Source organism: Anarrhichthys ocellatus, unplaced genomic scaffold (assembly GCF_004355925.1).
Source record: "Anarrhichthys ocellatus isolate YVR2014 unplaced genomic scaffold, GSC_Weel_1.0 scaffold54, whole genome shotgun sequence".
Classification (NCBI taxonomy): Eukaryota; Metazoa; Chordata; class Actinopteri; order Perciformes; family Anarhichadidae; genus Anarrhichthys; species Anarrhichthys ocellatus.
The window spans coordinates 750919-773257 of NW_022280084.1; the positions used below are offsets into that span (position 1 = coordinate 750919).

At 43.6% G+C, this 22339-nt stretch overlaps 1 protein-coding gene and 1 non-coding gene across 4 annotated transcripts in view; one reads left to right on the forward strand and one right to left on the reverse strand.

The window, feature by feature from the left end:
* The window catches only part of LOC116396206 (ATP-dependent 6-phosphofructokinase, platelet type-like), a 23563-nt gene extending 1692 nt beyond the window's left edge, over nucleotides 1-21871 (forward strand). Inside the window, exons 2-22 of one of the 3 annotated variants that reach the window (XM_031870664.1) lie at nucleotides 2662-2735; nucleotides 4453-4530; nucleotides 4958-5147; nucleotides 5651-5816; nucleotides 5925-5969; nucleotides 6336-6444; nucleotides 8559-8654; nucleotides 9764-9856; nucleotides 9971-10096; nucleotides 10273-10337; nucleotides 10552-10621; nucleotides 11984-12130; nucleotides 12800-12870; nucleotides 13093-13180; nucleotides 14205-14357; nucleotides 17117-17281; nucleotides 18292-18353; nucleotides 19032-19143; nucleotides 19340-19439; nucleotides 19534-19639; nucleotides 19801-21871. In XM_031870664.1, the coding sequence (XP_031726524.1) occupies nucleotides 2662-2735; nucleotides 4453-4530; nucleotides 4958-5147; nucleotides 5651-5816; nucleotides 5925-5969; nucleotides 6336-6444; nucleotides 8559-8654; nucleotides 9764-9856; nucleotides 9971-10096; nucleotides 10273-10337; nucleotides 10552-10621; nucleotides 11984-12130; nucleotides 12800-12870; nucleotides 13093-13180; nucleotides 14205-14357; nucleotides 17117-17281; nucleotides 18292-18353; nucleotides 19032-19143; nucleotides 19340-19439; nucleotides 19534-19639; nucleotides 19801-19957 (2273 nt within the window). In that variant the 3' untranslated portion in view covers nucleotides 19958-21871. Of the gene's footprint in view, nucleotides 1-2661; nucleotides 2736-4452; nucleotides 4531-4957; nucleotides 5148-5650; nucleotides 5817-5924; nucleotides 5970-6335; nucleotides 6445-8558; nucleotides 8655-9325; nucleotides 9422-9763; nucleotides 9857-9970; nucleotides 10097-10272; nucleotides 10338-10551; nucleotides 10622-11983; nucleotides 12131-12799; nucleotides 12871-13092; nucleotides 13181-14204; nucleotides 14358-16369; nucleotides 16523-17116; nucleotides 17282-18291; nucleotides 18354-19031; nucleotides 19144-19339; nucleotides 19440-19533; nucleotides 19640-19800 lie in introns of all 3 variants that reach the window. The other 2 variants (XM_031870663.1, XM_031870662.1) reach the window with 2 other exon arrangements.
* On the reverse strand, nucleotides 7397-7488 carry trnar-ucu (transfer RNA arginine (anticodon UCU)). The gene is given in 2 exon segments: nucleotides 7397-7432; nucleotides 7452-7488. It is a non-coding gene; the product is annotated as a tRNA-Arg (tRNA).
* Nucleotides 21872-22339: the final 468 nt, after the last annotated feature.

Genomic DNA, 22339 nt, shown 5'->3' on the forward strand with positions numbered 1-22339 from the left:
TGTCTATAAATACACCATACTGACTATATATACACCATACTGGCTGTTTATACACCATACTGTCTATAAATACACCATACTGGCTGTATGGTGTATCTGTATTGTGCTCTTCTATCTACACAGTGCTCCAGGTTTACTACAGAGCTATTGTTGTTACATAACACTGTGTCTCTATAGGCTGCAGCACAGAACAGCATATGTTCCTCCTGATGATGCTCAGAGTCAATCATGCGTCACCGCTGTCCTAAATCTCTTCCATTCATAACTACTGCAAAGTGTTTATTATTGTTATTCACTCGCACTGAATCTAATGAAACAAGCCGACAAACTAAAGTACTTTATCTGAGTTGGTGAACGATGTGTATCCTGTGACTGGATGCAAAAACGCTGCTGTTACTGTTAATACACTATATGCAAACATGCACTTAAGAAAAACATATATATGACAATAGATGTACTGTAAAGACATTTACAGATCAGTAGAATACAGTACATTGATTTAATACAAGCTAAACAAAGAAGAGCAAAAATCTAAAATCCTAAAAATATGGTACATTAAAAGCCAAACAAGATATAAGCTTTAGTGTTACTGTTGTAGTGAAAGAGGTCTTCCCTCACACGGGGTCACAGACTCCTCGCTCTGTCATGGATGAAAAAAATACCTCGTGAAATTGAGAAAGCTTGAGAAATTCTACATTTTAAAATAGATTTTGTAAAATAGATTTTCCACGTCAGACGTTAACCTTCTTCACCTCTGCATGCTTTTCTGTAACATAGGAGCACCAACCCAACCTTAAGATGACACATGATTACCATGGCAACTTTTACTATAGCACTCAGGCATGCAGGCACACACACACACACACGCACACACACACACCCACACACACACACACGCACACACACACACACACACACACACACTCACTGACATGTGTGTAGTTCATGTTGACCCAGAGAAGTAGTGACTCTTTGTGGGTTAACATCCTGTTAGTCCACCTGGTGTCAGTTTACAATGATCCACGTTCTGCGTGTTGATCGTTTAGTTTAGTTTCGACCTGAAACGATTCATTGATTGACAGGAAACTACAATCTATAATCTAAACTATTTCCACAGTTGAAGAATCATTTCAAGTCATCAATGATTCTTCATCTTCTAACTTGTTTGGACGTGCTGCAGGTTTCCTCTCATGTGACAGTGAACTGAACATCTTTCTAGTCTCATGAAACCCATCACAGCCCTCCACCCGACGCGGTTTTTGCAAATCTAGATTATCACGGCTTTGTATGCAGCAACAACAGCAACATCATTTAGAACATCATCCAAGAAGTAGTCACGTCCCGCGTGCACTCTGCAGACGAGGGCCGCTGAATGTGACGGGTTGTTCAGAGCTCGTGAGCGTGAGGAGGAGGTCTGGCGGACGGAGCCGTGCCGGCTGTGAGGAGCAGCTTGTTCCTGCTGAGCTCGGAGCTTTGCGTCACTCTGACCGACGCACAGAGAATAAGCTAAAGAGGAGCCACCCGTGACTTTATGAGAGTCATCACTTCATATATCAGTCTGCATCATATATCAGAAGTCTTTGGTAATGAGCAGGGTGATTCACGGTGAGCTTCAGCAATTTGGTGACGCAGAATTAGTAATTTCCTGCCGCCAGTGGTCTCCTGACAACAATAAGGACAGAAGGAGTAGTGGTGATGTCGTGAAGCAGCGTGGGATCATGGGAGTTGTTGTCTTTGCTGCAGTGAGCTGCTCACAGTTCTGATTCCTTCAGGGTTCATCGTTCAGGAGGTTTTTATCATCGCAGAGGTCTCCTCTGATTAAAACCGGTAGAAACGCTGAGTGAAGCAGCTTCATGTCAAAATATATCTGTGTTTCCGACTTCTGTCAAAGCTCTCAACAACATACAACGTATCTCAGCCAGATGTTTACATCAATTACTTTCATTAATCTACTCAATCAATACATCAGGGTGTCAGCCTCTGTCTGTACAATCAATGTGTTGATCACAGACTCAGACAGACATTTGTTTCTGTTTCTAATTTCTCTAAGTGCTCCAACAGACACTTAGTGAAATGTGGCACAAAATCCTCAAGGACACTCATGTCTCCTCTCTCTCTGTCTCTGTCTCTCTCTCTCTCTCTCTCTGTCTGTCTCTCTGTCCTTTGTCCTCTCTCTCTCTCTCTCTCCAGTCCTCATCTCATTTGTCTGCTTCTTTCCTCTCTCTGTTTATGCTGTTATGTGTTTTCTCTCTCTGTGAGGTTTGACCTTATTAAATATTGATATATCCAAAGTTGAGTGAAAGAAGAAAGATTTTTTCCCCCCAAATGTAAATTGAAGGACAGATTGCGGATCATATATGACATTTAAGTAAGTCATTGTATTTAAAGACACAGGTTTCTATTTAACAGAAGTATCTTTGTCTTATGTTTTATTATATTCCAGTCAATTTTTTTTACATTTGTAAAATCAATTATAATCACCTGACAATCACCTGATAATTGGATGCACACACATATTAGTTATTTATTTCCTTGTGAAAAAGGACAAACTTCTTAAGAAACCTGCAGTAAGATGCATCCATGGAGTTTAGGATATTTATATATATATATTAATATCTCTGCACTGTGACGTGACGACCACTGACTCTTCTCCGTTAACAGGCATGAATGCGGCGGTCCGGGCCGTCGTCCGGATGGGCATCTACGTGGAAGCCAAGGTCTACTTCATCCACGAGGTGAGACGTGACTCCAGACGTCACTGACGACACGGAGCTGAGTTATTACTGACGAGTCTTCATGATATAAAACCAAATATTGAATCAGAAAACGTTCCAATGAAAACACACGAGGAGGTTTTGGTTCCTCAGCACCAGTCAACATGGTGAGCACCAGAGACTGGCGACCGCAGTGAACGCTGTCGGTGTTTTAATGCAGGCTGGATCATCGGATGTGTAACGATTGGAGGTGAATGTGTCTGAACAGTTTCTGTCCTCAGAGGCCTTTTATTGTGCTGCTATCAGCAGAAGCTGTCATTCATTGTGATGTGCGGGAGCTTTGATAAGAACAGCTTTCATTGTGACGCGTTCTCAGTTATTTCACCTGCAGGAAGACGTCTCTGATGTTTCTTTTCATATTTCATCGGCTGATACAGAGTTCAGACTCCTGTCCTGTGTCCATGTCACGTTTTCTCCAGAGGGAATTTAACTTCCTGTCTCACTGCTGGAACTATTTAAACTCCTTATAAGGTCTGTTTATAGTCGTGACCGGCTGGTTTGCATTCAGGTAAACAAATGGTTGGTGTAGCTCGTAGTCTTTAGTTCGATGTGTTTGATGACGTACAGATCAGTGGTACATAGCTGTGACCTGTTATATATTTTAGCAATTTTCTTGTTTGATTTGGCTCGAATACAATCCATAAACTCCCAGAGAGTTTCTACATCTGTTAACTTATTGATTGTGTTCGGTAACTCTTACGTCTTTTGGTCATTTCAAAAGGAAACTTTCGTCATTCTGAGAATCTTTTCAGTTGTGCTCATTTGCATGTTTTTCTTTATTGCACCGTAGACCAGTTTTACATGACTGTCCCATCATGCATTTCTCAGACAGCTTCTCTCTTCCTATAGACAGTGAATAGGAAAAAATGTGAAGTGTTTGAAAATCCCATTTCCTATGCAACTCTGAGAGCATTGTCTCCGCCGGTGTCACACCACGCCCATCCGTAGATCGACTTATTATGATTCAACATCAGGAAAGAGCGACGTCACATCCCCGTTTCATTAACACCGTGTTCGGTTCTGAATGTCTGAGAGTATAAGTGCAGTTTGAATGCAGAGAGAGAGGATGTGGTCTCAGTGTGGGTATGATTGGATTACCAGAGGCCCACTTCACCCTCCACTGGCTGCTCTATGCTCATCATCAGCCTCCGACGGCCACTCGGCTGTGAGTAATGACAGCCGAGTGCCGTGACGCCGTCCTTTCCTCCGGCTGGTAGTTTGGATCAGCGTACACGAAACCGTGGGAAGAAAACAAACAGCGGAGCTTCAGAAGCATAACTAGTGAACGTAATAATATTTAGCTTCTCATGCTGTTGGTTATATTGTTTTCAAACGTGTTTCGTGATCAAACTACTTACAGGTTTATCAATTCGTTGACTGACTGATAACTGATTCATAATGTCAAGTCATTTATCAAGCAATGATGCTGAACATACTCTGAGTCCAGCTCCTGAAATGTGAGGATTTTTATTTTCTAATTTAATAGTTTTAGGTCTGATAAACATAAATTTGCAGACATCATTTTGTCTCTAGGAAATCACAACTTTGTGGGATTTTTTTTTAATAACATTTAGCTGCATCTGTTTACATATTAATGCTCAGGATGAGGATAAGGTGACCCACAGTCACGGTCACTGTTAACGTGTGTGTCCTGAATGACGTCTGTCTCTCCTCTCAGGGGTACCAGGGGATGGTGGACGGAGGAGACAACATCAAGGAGGCGACGTGGGAAAGCGTCTCCAGCATGTTGCAAGTGGTGAGTCGAGCTTCTTCTGCTGCTGGTCGAGGTCACACGCGCTCTCGCTAACAAGACTCCATCCTGTGTTAATGATGGAATCATCTTTAGCACCACAGAGTGCTGTGTGTAGATGCTTTGTGACTGAGGAGCAGCAGTGTTTGTGCTTCGGCCAACACGGTCGAATATTTGTGCTGAGTCGGTGGACGTCTGTGATGATCATTGGAGTCGACTCAGCAACGAGGCTTCTAGCCTTCAGCCAAATGAGTCTGTGATTAAATTCAACCTTCTCGCTCTTTGTTCACGTCGGACATTCATTGTTTCAAAGTGGATTATATTCAGTGCAACGGTGAACAAAGATTCATCTTGTAGAAAAGCAATATTATTAACAAGATAGATAGATAGAGAGAACAATGTGATCTCAGATTGTTCTTTGCGTCCCCCTCAGGGTGGCACAGTCATCGGCAGCGCCCGCTGCAAAGAGTTTCGTTCCCGCGGCGGCCGCTTGAAAGCCGCGCACAACCTGGTGCAGCACAGCATCACCAACCTGTGTGTGATCGGAGGAGACGGCAGCCTGACCGGAGCCAACCTGTTCAGGGAGGAGTGGAGCGGTCTGCTGGACGAGCTGGTCCAACAAGGTGATGGATCGATCACTGCAGGGCTTCAGGTTGACCTTATATGTTCTCATTGTTGCTGCAGCCCTTTGTCGTCTGCCTCTCTGTGGCGGGTCTGAAGATCTGCGGAGATTAGATAAATTAGTCCGCTGACGTACGGAAAAACAAAGAAACATGAGATGTGATGAGGCCTGCTGGTGGTCGCAGTGTAAACACACTCTGCAGCCTGCAGCTCAGTGTGTCCACCAGAGGAGGGAAATGAAACTAGAAGTCTCCTCAGTAAATCATCTGATGATCCTTTGATGGTTCTTTATTTGTGCTTCAGAACTTAACCGCCGTGAAGCGAAGCCAAACTTGACTTTAAGTGTCAAACAAAGAAAAATGCTCTCCCCTCGTTCCACAGAGTCCGACCCTCGATTTGGGACTAAAGTTTCATTAAAAGGTGCCTTGTCTCTGGGGAAAGCTGTCCAAAAGGAGGCTCATCTCTACAGGTGTGAAGAGAGTTCTCCCTCTCTCACGTCTCTCAGGTCTGATCGATAAGGAGGCGGCCCGCAGTAACTCGGAACTCCACATCGTCGGCATGGTCGGCTCCATCGACAACGACTTCTGCGGCACCGACATGACCATCGGCACCGACTCGGCGCTGCACAGGATCATCGAGGTGGTGGACGCCATCATGACCACGGCTCAGAGGTGAACGAATCCTGAGACGAGTACAGACCGTTCCAGCGGACCAGTCCAACGGGTTTCACTGAAATGTGCTTCTTCTTGTTCCTAACATTCCTTTTCACTGTGTTTCAGCCACCAGAGGACATTTGTGCTGGAGGTCATGGGCAGACACTGCGGGTAGGCTCCTCACTTTGTGTTCGAGTGCGACGCAGAGAGATTTAAACACCAAACACATGAGAACATGTAAAGAAGGAGGTTAAATATGCTGCTGTGCTCTCAGTCTCAATAACCAAACAAAGCCCATTCTGAATATCTATTGTCAAATTTAACTAAATCATCATTTTCTTCTGGATTACACACTTTTAGCTTTTAATAAGTCATGAGCTGGTAAAAACACTTTTATGTGGAGACGTCGATAAGTGTGGCCCGTGCATGTGTGTGTTCAGCCACACTATCTGTTACTGGGAAATAAAGATTCAAAGCAATGATTAAAATGTGTGTGTGTGTGTGTGTGTGTGTGTGTGTGTGTGTGTGTGTGTGCAGATACCTGGCCCTGGTCAGCGGTCTGGCATGCGGAGCGGACTGGGTTTTTATCCCTGAAATGCCTCCTGAAGACGGCTGGGAGGACAACATGTGTCAGAAACTGTCTGAGGTAACAAACACACACATACACACACACACACACACTAAAGTTTCACTGTCTCTAAATCAGTTGATATATGTGTGTGTGTAATACGTACATATAATACATAACATGGATACACATGCACTGTAGCAATACATTTTATTTACCTCAGCAACCTTTTTAGCTAAATGGTATTTAATGTTGTGTTTTCTGCACTTCAATGCCAGTTTTGGAACATATAATGAACGAAAAAGTAGTTTAATTGATGATATACTTCTTAAAAAAAAAAGAGAAAACATCATAGTTCATGAGTCTGTGGCCCCTTAGGTAATGATTTTTAGTTATTTTTCACAAAGCATCTTTTAACAGGTTTTCAGTGGGAGTTTGAAGTGAAGTTGTTATGGCCATAACTTCTGGACACAGGGAGAAATCGCCCCCCCCGACCCCTTCAGCCATGTGCTCTCAATCGCCTCCAAAACACAACAGCAGGTTAAAGTAAAAATCAAATGGATTTATTATCCAAGAAGCATAAAAACAGATACAGACAGTTACAACCCGAATCACACCACTAATAACAAAACAAACCTATACATAAAATGAAATGTGAGATCCAATCCGAGCCACCCAGGAGGCTGGTCTGCCTCCTGGGTGGCCAGCAGAAGATCTGAAATCCCCCAGAGCTTCAAACTCTTTGTCTCCCCGAAGTCACATTCCTCAGCTCATTGATTGGCTGAAGTCCAACAAGCCCCTCCTCGGCCGATGCCCCATTGTTACTCTTAACACCTCAAGCAGCCACTTTCACACAACCCCCGCTCCAGCACATTCCTCAAACCCCCCTCTCACAGACACGTAATGCATGAAATGACCAGACTCCTACAAGAAAATAAACTGTATCACATTATATCCATAATTAGGAGCGCTTTAAAACTTAAATTCCTCACAAGTTCAGAGACTAAAAAAGTGTTTTGGTGTAAAAGAGCGACTCTGGTGGGACTCGAACCCACAGCCTTTGAATAACCTCTCATGTGTTACGCTAGAAGTCCAATGCGCTGTCCATTGCGCCACAGAGCCAGCTGCTTCATTATGTAAACACACACGCTCATATACTCACACAGAGAGCTCTCTCGCTCTCTCTCTCTCGCTCTCTCTCTCTCTCTCGCTCTCTCTCTCTCTCTCTCTCTCTCTCTCTCTCTCTCTCTCTCCAACAACTTGTATCAACAATATCTGCAGACATCTTAACTTGCTCACTTTCTTCTTTCAGGAAAACAACTAGAGTACCACATGAGTGGGTTGTTTGTCTCAACGTTTCTCATATACACATTACACACAGAGAGTCACAACATTTGTGCCTTCAGCTCAATCCCAACTCTTTCTGTAACCGCTGTACAAACGATCCCACTGGAATGCAGCATTAGTTTGATTTCTACAAAGAAACTGAGATACGCTGTTTTACACAGTAATGTAGCGACTCTTGTGAGATTTGAACCGACAATCTTTGAAACACATGTCAGGTGTTCAAATACAAGTCCAGCTGTATCTTTTTCCACGAGATACACAACAGAAGCTTGTTTGTGTTGAAGATTCAAGGACGGTCGATGTTTTAAACACGTAAAGCAGCGACTCCGGCGGGACTCGAACCCACAACCTTTGAATTGCATCTGTAATTATTGACTGGAAGTTCAATGCGTTAATGTTCCAGTTTTAAGAAAAGGTAGCTGCCACATCAGCTGCTTAATTAATATTAAGTAAATCTATAAATATTACACGTCACCGGTTAGTCAGCCGCCCTAATGTGGCATAAAAAGCTACTTCTTCACAGGAGGAACAAGTGCATGTCAGCAGCTGAAGGAACCTGTTATTAATACAAACATTTGGGTCTTCTCTCTGTATAACACTGCCTCTGTCGGGACTCGAACCCACAACCTTTGAATTGCATCTCTATTGTTTAGCTAGAAGTCCAGTGAGCTGTCCATTGCACAACAGAGCCTGATAATTAGTATGTTGACACACACAAATAAACAAACTAACTTATCAGATCATCGGATGTTTCAAAGAAAGATGTTACATATTTCATCACCTGATACTGACTGATGAAGTCTTCTAGAAGCTTTGATGTGGTGAGTGTGTTTGTTACCGTCCAGAGTCGATCTCGAGGTTCCAGGTTGAACATAATCATAGTTGCTGAAGGAGCCGTTGACAGACAAGGACAACCCATTACCAGTGGTTTAGTGAAGGACGTGAGTCGCGCTCAGTTTCAGACTGACGCAGAAGCTGGAGCAACTGGTGGATAGCAATACGTCTGAAGAGTTACAGTACAGCGTTTTCTGTGGTCCAGACACTTTTGGTGTGTTTATTAAGCCTCCAGTTTGCACCAATGTTCAATTTTGAAACCGTCAATAGTAGAAAATACACCAGAATGAGCTTCAACCACTACAAAATGTGAGAAAACACGAGTTAAACCTCAAACATTGGCCTCTTTCTGTGTCAGTGAAGGGTCGATATGATGTCCCTCAGTTTCACGCAGTTCCACCGACTGACAGTTGGTGGCAGGAATGTGCATTTGAGCGATCTGTAACTATATTATAAACATGCAAAGAAGAAGATTGGCAGCTAGCAAACAGGAAGTCCTTCAGTTATATTCAAAACATGTGCTTTCAAAATGTTTGATGAATAACTTGTTAGGCCCAGAGGAAACAAGCATATTGGTCAGAAACACTACGTCTAAACTCACTTTACTCACGTTTGTTAAGAATGAAACCCCATGTCGAATATTTAAGCTAACCTTTCTGTTTAATGTCCTTTTAATAATTATGTGTCACGTTTTAAGTCGATTCTACATCGGCCCTTCAGTTGCAAAACGTTTTCTGTCATGTTCTCAAATGTTTCTGCTTCTTTTGCATCCCTCTAGAACCGTGCTGATAAGAAAAGGCTGAACATTATCATCGTATCTGAGGGAGCCATAGATTCCCACAACAAGGCAATAACTCCTGATTACATCAAGGATGTAAGTACAGCGGAGTCACCGACCCACTGACTCTCCTTCAGAAGCTGTGTTTTATTCCCTTACATGGTGTCCTGTTGGTTTCCTTCAGAGCATGAACGCACACCAACACGTTTAATGTCCTATGTGTCACTGTTTATTGTTTCATGCAAGTTATTTCTTTACGTTTCTTTTCTAAAATGTCTTCTCCCTTTTATATGTCTTGATTCCGTATATATGTTGTGTCCCGTTGCTCCCTTATCTTTTCTGCATACACATTATTTGACAGGATTTGATATCATTGTACGCAGTTCCTTTATTGAGTGCTTAATCCTCTATCATCATTGGTTCTCCCTCCGTACCCAGCTGGTTGTACGCTGCCTGGGCCTTGACACCCGGGTCACCATCCTGGGCCACGTACAGAGAGGCGGGACCCCCTCTGCCTTTGACCGGATCCTGGTGAGTCACGATATCTTCTAATGCTTCTTGATGGAAAACAATGTGACGTGAAATGCTCTCCAGTCGTGAGATGATAAATCGTGAGGCCAAGTCAAAGCGATATTGTCCTTGCAGGCCAGTCGTATGGGCGTGGAGGCGGTGCTGGCGTTACTGGAGGTCTCTGCCACCACCCCGGCCTGCGTTGTGTCTCTGGTTGGCAACCAGGCAGTTCGACTTCCACTTATGGAGTGTGTTCATTTGGTAAGAGTGTGTGTGTGTGTGTGTGTGTGTGTGTGTGTCATGCAGAGAACACGTGTGCACTCTTGAGATTGCTCCATTACATGTGAGCCTTAAGTGTTTCTAATAACAGAGTATTAATCATTTGAAATTGTCTAAATGTTTTTAACATGTGGAGCTCTTCTGTGTCTCGTCATCAGACTCAGGAGGTGCAGAAGGCCATGGATGAGAAGAAGTTTGAAGAGGCAGTGAGACTGCGTGGCAGGTATTTTTGAACTTTAACTTCTTTCGATGTGATGAAACATCGGATTCAGGCTTGAATAAAGAGAGGTCTGTGTGTCCACCTGTTTCATCAGAGGTCCTGCGTGATGTACGAGATGTATTTCTTGTGTTTGCATTGTTTGTTGTTTGACTCGAAGCGGTTTCTCCTCAGCAGCAACAGAACTCATCCACTGTGTATTTTCTAATGTGCTCTGCAGTAGCTTTGAAAACAACCTGAGCACCTACCGACTCCTCTCCTACCGGAAACCAGATTCTGAGCTTCCAACTGTAAGTACTCGTTAAAACCAATAAGTACTAATGAAACAAACGATGATTATTTCAATCACGGCATTATCACAAATGTAATTCTTCCAATGTGTCTCTCCACCAGCGGCTCTGAGATTTGTACGGTAGCATAAGGTACTTCCTGGTCAGGTGCCTTGTGGGTGCTGCGGTCCTTTTTGTGACACGAACACACAGTCTGTTTTTCCTGTCCTGAGGGAGAGGAGGAGGATGAAGAGCAGTCTGACGTATGTGAGGAGTAGTGAGGCTGCAGCTAAGCCGGCTCTAGGTCTGCATAGTTCGCAGATCAGCTTTATAGCAACTAAAATAAGTAATTTTACCATATTGTGAAACAGACTTCATTCAGAGTTAACAGAAACTAAATAAAAGTCACCAAACCCGTCTTACTCAGTGGTTCCACTGTTCAAACAATCACCAACTCTGGTTAGGTCAAAATAAACCCTTAATTACCCGTTTTAGAATCCATGAAACAGCATGAAAAACAATTACATAAGAGTCTTTGGAGCAGAGCCAGATAGTTGTTGGACCCTGGTCAGAGCTGCCTGATGCTAAGCTATGATTGGCCAGTCTGCGTTCGAGGGGCGGGACCTAGCGAAGGGGAAGGAGGAATACTTTCAAGGCCTAATCTGTCATTCATTCCCTGCACACTGAATACCAATACCTTGGAGGCTGAGTGTATGAGGCTTGCATTCAAATGTGGGTCATGAACACACAACTTCATGGGCTTCACCTGAAGTTGCACTTTGATATTCAGGGTTGACAGTTGCCGTGCAGCAGTTTTAGATTATGTCCCAAAACATGTTATCCTCAGCAGCTAGTGGGATGGATGATTGGAGTTTGAATAGCATTGGATTCTCGGTGAAAGTCAATATTTTCATTGGTTGTCATGAGAAAGCAGCCGCTGCTTCGCTGCGTCTTTTAGCAGCATGTGGCTTCTTGCATGCGAGGTCGTCTTTGCCAGCTGCTGTTCTGCTCTGAGGCAAAGCCCTGCATGGCTCCTCAGCTCAGTTACTGAGACATGAATGATATCATCAGGCAGTGGGGACGGACTACTGTCCCGTCAGGCATGGGGAGCAATTCTTCTTTAATCTGCTAAATAATCCTGCGGGGATAAACTGGCCTACTTCACGTCTGCTGCAGAAATCACTGCTTGTCTTCCTTGCCTCTAACAGCCGCAGAGAAGCAATCTTCATCAACTCAAGCGTCATACATGCTGTGATTGTGCAGTGAATGTGTGACCATGTTTTAAAAGCTTATAACATTCGGCCAAACTGTGTGCTAGTGCCAGGTTTTGCTGTCTCCACTGTGTGTGTGTGTGTGTGTGACTGCTTCTCTCTTCATCCACAGAGCTCCTTTAACGTGGCCGTGCTAAACGTCGGCGCCCCGGCAGCCGGTATGAACGCCGCCGTGCGCGCTGCTGTCAGAGTGGGGATCACTGAAGGCCACAAAATGTTTGCGGTCAGCGACGGCTTCGAGGGTTTCTCCAAGGGACAGGTAAGAGTGAAGGGGACGCATGCAACTACGTGGTACGTAGTTATTCACCGTGTCACGGTTTGTGTCATTTAATCACTAATTGACGTGTCGTCTAAGTGTCAGAGGTATCGGCTTCTCAGACGCCAAAGCTGTCGTCTCAAAGAAAGCTCCAGTGCGAGAAGTTCATTCCCCTTAAATCAATATAACCGTCACGCTGTGTAAACTGTAGCTGTGAGTTACTGAAGTATGAACAGAATCTTATTCACCTGAACCGGACACCGCCGACAAGCCAACTTATCTTGAGGCGTGATTGGTCAGACCTCGCTGTCTCTCCTCACTCTGATAGAGAGATCTCTCTATCTTATTATTTAATGTATTACATCTGACGTCTGGATGCTGAGACTTTGGCCCCTGCACCCCTCAGTGATCCAGGAGCAAATCATCTATAAGCTCAGTTTAAACTATAGCGCTCATTAAGAGTAAGTGATGGATGTCAGCAGCATTCCTTGGAGGTCAAAGTGAATAATTGATGAGTAGCAGGAAGCAGGAAAGTGTCTTTCCCACGGCAGCTATACCATGCACACACACACACACACACACAGTCTGAACTATATATGATGGTGATAATGTGCTGCTGGTTCACATTACTTATTATTATTAATTATGACACCTTCCTGCTTTTCAAATCAGATCAAGGAGATCAAATGGGGAGATGTCGGTGGTTGGACCGGCCAAGGAGGCTCCCTGCTGGGGACTAAACGGTGAATATGAGAGTAAATGTGTGATCTGGAGCTGAAGTCATCAGTAGTGATTGTACTGTAGATATCGTCAGTGACTTTGGTTCTTTACATCGAGAGTGATGTTAACATATTGACCCATTTTCTTGCTCACTTCTCTCACATCATCCCTTGTTGTTGCTTCAGACTCGTGATATCTATCTTTAAACAACATATTAACAATTATTTCCTTTTTGTATATACTAGAACTCTTCCAGGGAAACATCTGGACAAGATAGCGGAGCAGATTAAGCTCCATAACATCAACGCTCTGCTGGTCATCGGAGGATTTGAGGTAAGAAAGAAGAACAAGCTGGTTCAATCCCTAAAAATATTATATTGTGACTGTTTTATAATTCAGTATAGCTCCTAATAATTCTATGAAAGCAGAAATCTTGAGTAATATTTTCATTGCTCAGCGATATTGTTCTTGTCGTACAGCGTTATTAAGAACTCTCTCTTTAAGTGCATTATGTTTTGTGTTTTTTAATGTTGCTGATTTCACTGATTTGAACATTTCAATATGCAAAACATGTCTCCATTTCTGCATAGCCACATTTTCAGAATACAATTCAGACACATTGAAATGTCATGAGCTCCCTCCTTGTCCGTCCACATTTGTCCGTTTTTACTTCATGGCCGAGCTGCAAAGCCAAAACCGTACATTTGGAACTATTTGGAAACCTGATACTAAAATATCTCAGAAATGGAACTTCCATCACAAATTTAAACAACGTTTTTTGAAATAAAACAAAACATTTATCAGTAAACTGTCTAACAATACAGAATACAGAGGTTTCTGTGCAGCTTGGTCAGATAGTGAACACTGTCTCCCTCCCTGTCTCTCTGTGTGTGGAGCTACAAACATCCTCTGTGTGTCTCTGTCCTCCCTGTGTGGCCTGGTGCTCTCTGCCTTTGGCTTCTCCCACCAGTACAGTCCTCCCCCGTCTGTCCTCCCCACCAGTACAGTCCTCCCCCGTCTGTCCTCCCCACCAGTACATTCCTCCCCCGTCTGTCCTCCCCACCAGTACAGTCCTCCCCCGTCTGTCCCACCTTTATGTCTTCTCTACATGATCCTCAACATTTAATGTGTTCGTACTGGAAAAGATGAAAGTAATATCAAAGATGTCAGTACGCTAAGTTAGCTTCTTGTGTTCTTGACAAACCCTACACCAGGATCTAGTTAAACACTCTCCCATGTCCTCTAGTCCTGGTAGAGACCTTGGCGTTAGGCCTCTTCCCTTTTCTCCCACACCTCATCCCTGTTGTCTGTACATCCTCAACGGCCACCAATAAGACGCTGGCTCTCACTGCTGCAGGCCTACGTGGGATTGCTGGAGCTCTCTGCTGCGCGGGACCAACATCCCGAGCTCTGCGTGCCCATGGTTATGGTCCCCGCCACCGTCTCCAACAACATACCCGGTTCAGACCTCTGCATCGGCTCAGACACCGCTCTGAATGCCATCACTGATGTAAGTTGTTTACAGTGATACTACGTGTGTGTTTGTAGTCAGGACGTAACGCGCTCACACCATCCGGTCTGTCAGAGTTTTGGGGCTTCGCTGATCCACAGCTCGCGTCCTCGCATCAACTCAACCATCAGAAGGTGGACTTCATTTAAGTTAAGACACTTCAGCAGAGGTTCACATGATGTTGACAAGAATATCTTCTGTCAATATTATTGCTGTAAAGTATCGATGGGCTGCAATATGTTCTGTGTAAACACAGGCAACCTGACACTCAGCAATGGAACCTGTAACTTGTGTCCTTAGACCTACACGGAGCGTACAGACTTAACCCTCCGCTTTCACACTAACAAAACCACATCATAGTGGTCGTTTATGATGCTGGTGCAGCACACAGAAGTATGAAGTATCAAATTCAGAATGGCAACACATCCTCAAACTTAAGAAAACTAAAAAACTGCTGGCAAGACATTGACATTTGTTTTGAATATCATTGAGTTTTATTTATTTATTTAAGTTTAATGAGGTAGATGTTGCAGCCACAGGGTCCTAGAGTTAAGGATGCACCGATCAGACTTCTTCCGTCCCGATAACGATACCGGGGTTTTAGGTATCAGCTGATAACAATGGGTCATTCTGCAGCATGATTCTTCTGGAGGAGCTCAATTATTTTACGTGTTTATATTTTGCCGCCCTTGAAACATTAGCTTCCCAGATATTTTCCGTATCCACATGACCTGTTGACATAGCAAACTGCTGACGTGTTTGTTGTTATCTCCGTCCTACCAGCGTGCTGCTCAGCCCTAAACATAGAACTGAATAGAAAAGATCTGCCCCATTGTCACCAATGTTGAGTCGGTATCGGCCCCGATATCGGTGCATCCTTACAACAGCAGAAAGTCACTCATGATTACCACAAAGGCTAATCGGGAGGATGAGACCACACACATCAGTGAAACCCTTGATGCTGGTGTTGTTGGAGGCGAGCTGGTCAGCGGAGGTCCCAGGTAAGTGCTCGTGCATGCAGTGACCTGTGTTGTGGCAGCTGCACGTGGCCCCGGCTGTGTTTGTTTGGGAAACAGCCGGTGAGCGGACGGGGATGTGTTTCAACGCTCAGTTAGCGCGCCTGGAGAGTAAGTCTGCATGCAGTCTAGGCATGAAGTCCAGCATCGCTGAATGCGGTCTACATTTAGTCTGGATATTATTTTGACTCCAGGCCCGGCCCTCTTTTACATTCATGTACGTAAAAGGAAGCATCGCCTCCGGCCTCTGGAGACTCACCGCAATCTTTATCTTTACGCGTCAACACCGCTCGGTGTCTGCCAGGGTTAACCCCCCCCCTTCCCATCTCCTCTCAGCCAAAGGCCCCATCACCTGGAGAGAGCCAGACTGCAGCGCACACACACACACACACACACACACACACACACACACACACACACAGCTGCATCTTCATGGTCTCAGTTTAATTCAAAGGACTCCCTTTACTTGTGTCCTTCAACATCGGTCTAGAAAAATAGAAATATGTTTTTATTAACTGGGAAAGCTCCTAAAACAGATTTAGATTATCGTTCACCAACTCCATTAAGGGAAAGATCTCCATTTATTTAAACCAACATCAGCTAAGTGGTTCACACACTCAGAGTTTATCTTTCAAATCTTCAAGAGTTCTCAGTTGTTGTGTAAATACTAGATGCTGTAGATGTTGGTGAAACAAAAAAACACCCCTGAAAACAAAGAAAAGTGACGGAAAAGTGCAGATTTCTTGCTTAGGAACTGCAAAGACAGTCCATGAATATGAGTCCATATTATATACTGTAAACAGTTAGTATGAAGCAGCACATTGTGTCACAGCTTCAGTTAGAAACCAACGAAGGGTTCAAGTCAAGGGAGCCTCTGTGCACCATGAAGCTGCCTGTTGAATCCCTGTAGTCTGCATCACAGAGGGACAGGGTCTCAGATGAGTAGTGTGCCCCCCCGGTGGTCTAACCTCATATCAGGGCCACCACCACCACCAGGCCTTTGAGTTTTTGCTGGAGCTGCACGAGGCCCAGGCCGCCTGCGAGGAGTTTAGCATCCCGATGTGCATGCTGCCTGCTACCATTAGTAACAATGTGTGCGGCACCGACCTCAGTATCGGCGCTGACACGGCTCTCGACACGGTCGTGGAGGTAAGGGCCAGTGGTGACGACACAAAACACCTGGAATATAACAGCCAGAGGCCTCCTGTAGTGTTGCATGTCTTAGAATAATGACGAGTAATAGTTCATGCTTCTGAAGATACAGTGAGAGTTTAAAACAAGCTATCTCAGCAGTAAAGCTAGAATCTGTGAGTGAACACAACTTCACTGATGCGACTCTTCTTAAAGCGTGGACTGTAAAGGTAACTGCATGTCTACTCAGTATTTTGTCTACTTAAGGAGAGCTGCAGCTGATCATTATCATTATTTAACTGTGTTGATTTATTGTTCAGTCTTTAGACATAAATCTATATTTCCATCAGTTTTCCACAGCCCAAAGTTCACATTTACAAGAATCCCAAAGTACTTTAGTTAATTTAATTTAAAATAGATAAAAGCAGGAAATCCCCACATTTGAGAAGTTATTGCAACAACTGTTTTATTAAACTATTGATATCAATACCTTATTATCTAAATGTCTTATTTCTTCTTGATTGCACATCAGATGGTTGTTTCAGCTCTACTCTGATGAACCAGTCTGTGATTTCTGCTCGTTAATAACTGAGTTCTGCGCGTGCAATGCAGACATGTGATCGCATCAAGCAGTCGGCCAGCGGCACCAAGCGGCGGGTCTTCATCATCGAGACCATGGGGGGCTACTGCGGCTACCTGGCCACCGTGGGCGGCCTGGCTGCAGGCGCCGACACCGTCTACATCTACGAGGAGCCGTTTGACATCCGGGACCTGCAGGTCAGAGACCAAGTCTGCTTTAAGTGTTTAGTGAAGAAGGCAACGTTAAAGGCAACTTAAAGGCTCGTATCTCCCTCCGATGTGTTCTTAATGTCTTTATGTTTCATAACCTTCATTTAACCTCAGCAGTAAACGTTAATGTAAATGTTTTCAAAGCCTCTGAGCTGCCGTCAGTTCATCGCTGCCTCTGCCTGGACGTTTCAGGAGTGTGCAGGTGACCCAGATATGATGGCAGTCGTGCTTATTAATAACCTCTGAGCTGCGTCACTCATTCCGTGACAGACAGATCCCATCAACACGCATCAGGTCGGGGGGGATTAGAGCCGTCGTTACTGTCGCACTGTTTTAAAATTAAACTTTGTTAGATTCTTTACAATTTACAGAGCAACTCCTCTACGCCTCAAATGGATGCCGACATCCTGACTTTATGTTCTGATGTTTCATTTTTATTTTAGTCTGGTACAGTTTAACGTCTTTTACTTTTATAATAGTTGTTTTTTAAATTGTAATGCCTTGTGTGAGCTACTTTCTACTCTACAAATAATAATATACAGTTAAGTGGCAACAGAAGATAAACTAAAAAATGTATTAGTAAAATAATTATTAATGTGTTGGTGTTATTCTACATTATGAATAGGCATTAGCCAACATAAAATGGGACTTAACTGAGAGTACATGTGTGTGGGGGGATACTATTTTAAAGCAGCTGTTCCATATCGTCACACTCTTCTATGTATTCTAATATAAAACCTTTTTTTTCTCCTAATGACATTTAAAAGATGAATGAATACGATGAAAGGAGCCCTGTACAACCTTCCTTATGCATTAAAACCAGTCTGGGCTTCATCAGAAGGGTACAAACAGCAGCTATGGGGCCCCCTGGTGGTGTAAATGTCACCCTGCACCCCTCTGTTCTAGGGGGGGGTGATGAGACTGCTGCTCGTGCATGTTGCAGGCTGCAGGACGCCGTCGCTCCGGTTGTAACGCGAGGCTTCGTTCTCTGTTTTCAGGCCAACGTGGAGCATCTGACGCAGAAGATGAAGACGAGCATCCAGAGAGGCTTAGTGCTCAGGTGAGTCAAATGTTACATTTCCACTGTTGTTTCCTTGCCGCACACATTATTTAACCTGTGTGTGTGTGTGTGTAGGATTGTAAAACTGTCTTTTGTTGGTAATACCTGTGTTTTGTCTTACAGAAAATAAGTATTTGTCTTCAATGAAATACCCGACATTTTAAAATGTCTTAGACAGCTAATGGACTGTACACACTTTACTTAGTGTCTTCTATTGTGGCTATTTTAAGTCCACTGCAGCATCACGCTGTTTAAAGTGCTCCCAGCAGGATGGAGGTCTGGGGAAGTAGGACACATGTAATATTGTGGACAGTGTGTAGGTGACATTGTGTGTCTTTGCTGAGGTTTGCACCTGCGTCAGTGGTGCATCCTAAGTGGCTCAAGGGCACTTGAGCAGTGGGGGGTGTCGAGAACAAACAGCTTGAGGACACTAGTTAGTTAGGCTGCTTAAAGGGCCGGTTCACCCAAAGGAGACTAAATACAGCCACATCTCTGTGTCGCTGTTCAAACGGACAATCCACAGATCACTCCACTGAACCTTCATGTGGGATTGTTTCTTTGGTAAAAAGTAGATCCAAAGAAAAGGGTTTACAGCAGCTCCTGACTTTATTTTAGTTTAGTTTATTCAGCGAGCCGACCCCTTTAACTAAGCTGTTGCCCTTTTAACGTGTGTTTCAGAAATGAGAACTCCAACGAGAACTTCACCACTGACTTCATCTACCAGCTGTACACTGAGGAGGGACGAGGAGTGTTCGACTGTAGGAAGAACATCCTCGGTCACATGCAGCAGGTCGGACGCACACGCACACACACACGTTGTTTTTTATTATGTATGCTGTATTTTTACCATTTGAAGTGAACAGATTTTGTTGCACTAATCATCACTGTGATCATTTTACATGTATAATACAAATATCCATTTTAATATTGTGATATTATTTTTCACAGCCTTGATTTAAATAGAGCAATATTTTCCTTCTTCACAGGGCGGAGCTCCATCACCATTTGATAGAAACTTTGGCACCAAAGTCGCTGCTAAAGCCATTCAGTGGATCACACAGACGCTCAAGGACTCTTACAAAGGAGGTAAGCTGCGACTCAGTAACGGTGTGTGTGCACGAGTGTGTGTGTGCACGAGTGTGTGTTTGGTTATAAAGGCTGAAGCGTGTCTTCATTGCAGGGCGAGTGTTTACTAACTCGGAGGACACCGCCTGCCTGTTGGGGATGCGTCGCAGAGCTCTGGTCTTTCAGCCGGTGTCACAACTCCGGGACGAGTCTGACTTTGTGTGAGTAACATTTTACAGTTTTCCTCTCGGTAGCATTACAGCTCCGTGATCCCCTTGCTGTTCAGAGATCAATCTAATCATAGTATAGATTCACAGCCCGGCTCAAAGGACAACAAAGAAGGGAGGAAACAGGAGACACACATGTGTGTTTGTCTCCTCAGCCACAGGATCCCTAAAGAGCAGTGGTGGCTGAAGCTCCGCCCACTGATGAAAATCCTGGCCAAGTACAAGACCAGCTACGACGTGTCCGACTCCGGCCAGCTGGAACACGTGACCCGCGTGCGACCCAAAGACGCCGACGCCTCGGCGGCCATCTGAGCCACGGCCCCCCCCCCCCGCTGCTGCCGGAGGAGGAGAGCTTCAACCCAACAAGCAGACATCTGTGACCGCTACTTACACAATCACCAATCGACGCGCTGATTGACTGCAAATACATTAAAGTAGATTTATCAAAGTTGTGTTGTACGGTGAAGTCGTGGGACTTATCAGAAGGGATCTTCTATTGTATTAAGATAACGACGGGGAAGAGTTAGATATCGACAGATTATGTTTGAGGGTGAATAGAGCTCAACAAGCAATCAGAGCTGATATTGTATTTTCCAGATTCCTAATCAAAGTTATTATAACCTTAAATATATATTGCCCTCCTTACTATGTACTGAATAGGTTTCAAGTTATTGTCCTGAAACTGTAGCTGTATCAAAATTAATTTTTAACCACCAAGTTGACTGAACACCCACGTGGTGTAGCTGCAGCGAGGCTGAGCCGGGTGATGTCCAGCTGCTGTTATGTGTTATTATTTCCTACAGCACTTTGAGCCCTTTAATCAATGTAAACCCATGAAGCTGCTTTTAAAGAGAGAATATATACACAAGGAGGATCACACGGTGTCGATCTAACGCCTGTTCACATCTTGAAAAACGTGTCTAACAACTTAATTGTAAAATGAAATGTGACCTACAGGAGGTGTAGTGGGCTGAGCTGGTCGTGTGTCCTATCACCTGCTAACTGTGTGTGTGTGTGTGTGTGTGTGTGTGTGTGTCCTATCACCTGCTAACTGTGTGTGGCGTTGCCTTATCCGTCTGTATCCGCCATGGGCTTTGTTTGTGGCATCTTTATAGATAGGGTTATGGAGTAGGGTCCTGTTGCTGTAGTTTGGCCGTGGAGTGGAGAATGTCTAACGACGTGTACGCAACATTAACTCAATGTGCTGGAAGTGTGATGTGTGTGTGTGTGTCCTGTCACAGCGTAATAAAGCATTTATCGTGTGGAAAGTTATGAAATTGTTTGTCAGTAACTTCTATTGATTGATAAATGAAAAATGTCATCATATGGTTTGTTGAAATAAGTCATAGTATAGCATATTGAAAGGATTGAGTTAATATGTCATGTCAAAATCAGAACCAGAATCAGATATGGTTTATTGCAAAGCATTTTTGAACATACAAGGAATTTTCCATGGGGATTGGTACTTAACAATATACACATTACAATAGTATGAAGACATAAACAAAAACATTACATTTTTCAATAGAACATGAACAATATACAAGGATGTTTAAAAAAAAAACACCGTTTGATGAGCCTGGCTGCAGTCGGGATGAAACCGTTGTTTTCCTTGAGGTGTTTCATACAGATTTTGTCCGGGGTGAGAGGGGTCAGTCACAATGCTTCTTGCCTGCCTCAGGGTCCTGGAGGCTGTGACCAGATGGTGATGAAGGAGGTGAGGATGGACTCTGTGTAGAAGTGCACCGTCATCGTCTTTGGCAGGTTGAACGTCTTCAGCTGCCGGAGAATGTGCATCCTCTGCTGAGCCTTCTTGATGGTGGAGAATGTTCTGCTCCCATTTGATGTCCTGGTGATGATTGTTCCCGAAGAACTCCACGAAGCCAACCATGGACTCACACAGTGGGATACGGGCAGGCTGGGCTGGGTACTTGCAGAAATCCACAACCATCTCTACAGTCTTTAGTGTTGAGCTCATCAATGACATAGTATAACATGTCGAAGGAAGTCAGTAAAAACTCATAGCATGTCGAAAAAAAAATCAACATAGAATAGTATGTTGAAAAAAGTCAGACTTTAGCATGTCAAAAGAATCACAAAAAGGTCCTAGTGTATGTCGAAATAAATCACGAAAAAAGTCAGTATAGCATGCCAAAAATAGTCGCTAAAAAGGTCATAGTATAGCATGCCAAAAATAGTCACTAAAAGGTCACAGTATAGCATGCCAAAAATAGTCACTAAAAGGTCATAGTATAGCATGCCAAAAAAAAAAAAAAAAAATCAAAATAAAAGAAATCATAGTATGGTATGTCATTAAAAAAAACTTGTTTATTTTACCAAAAAGTCAGTGTAGTATGTCAAAAAAATGTCAAAAGTAGAATATTCCATAGGAAGAAATTTAATCCCCATCCTAGTCTTAGTATAGCGTGGTTATACATAATCAAAAAATATATTTAAGGCCATAAAAATTCATATTGTAGATCAGAAAATGGACATAATATATCACATAAAAACGTTAGTGTAGTTTGTTATAAAATGTTAAAGTATTTTGTCTTACTTCAAACATTAAATAATGTCATTATTTGTAAATTTTATCTTCACTGCTGGTTTGAAGATTAGGTCTTACCTTTATTATTCATGATATTGTCCTGAATTGTCTAAAAGTTACATGATTTTTCTGGAACCACAAAGGAA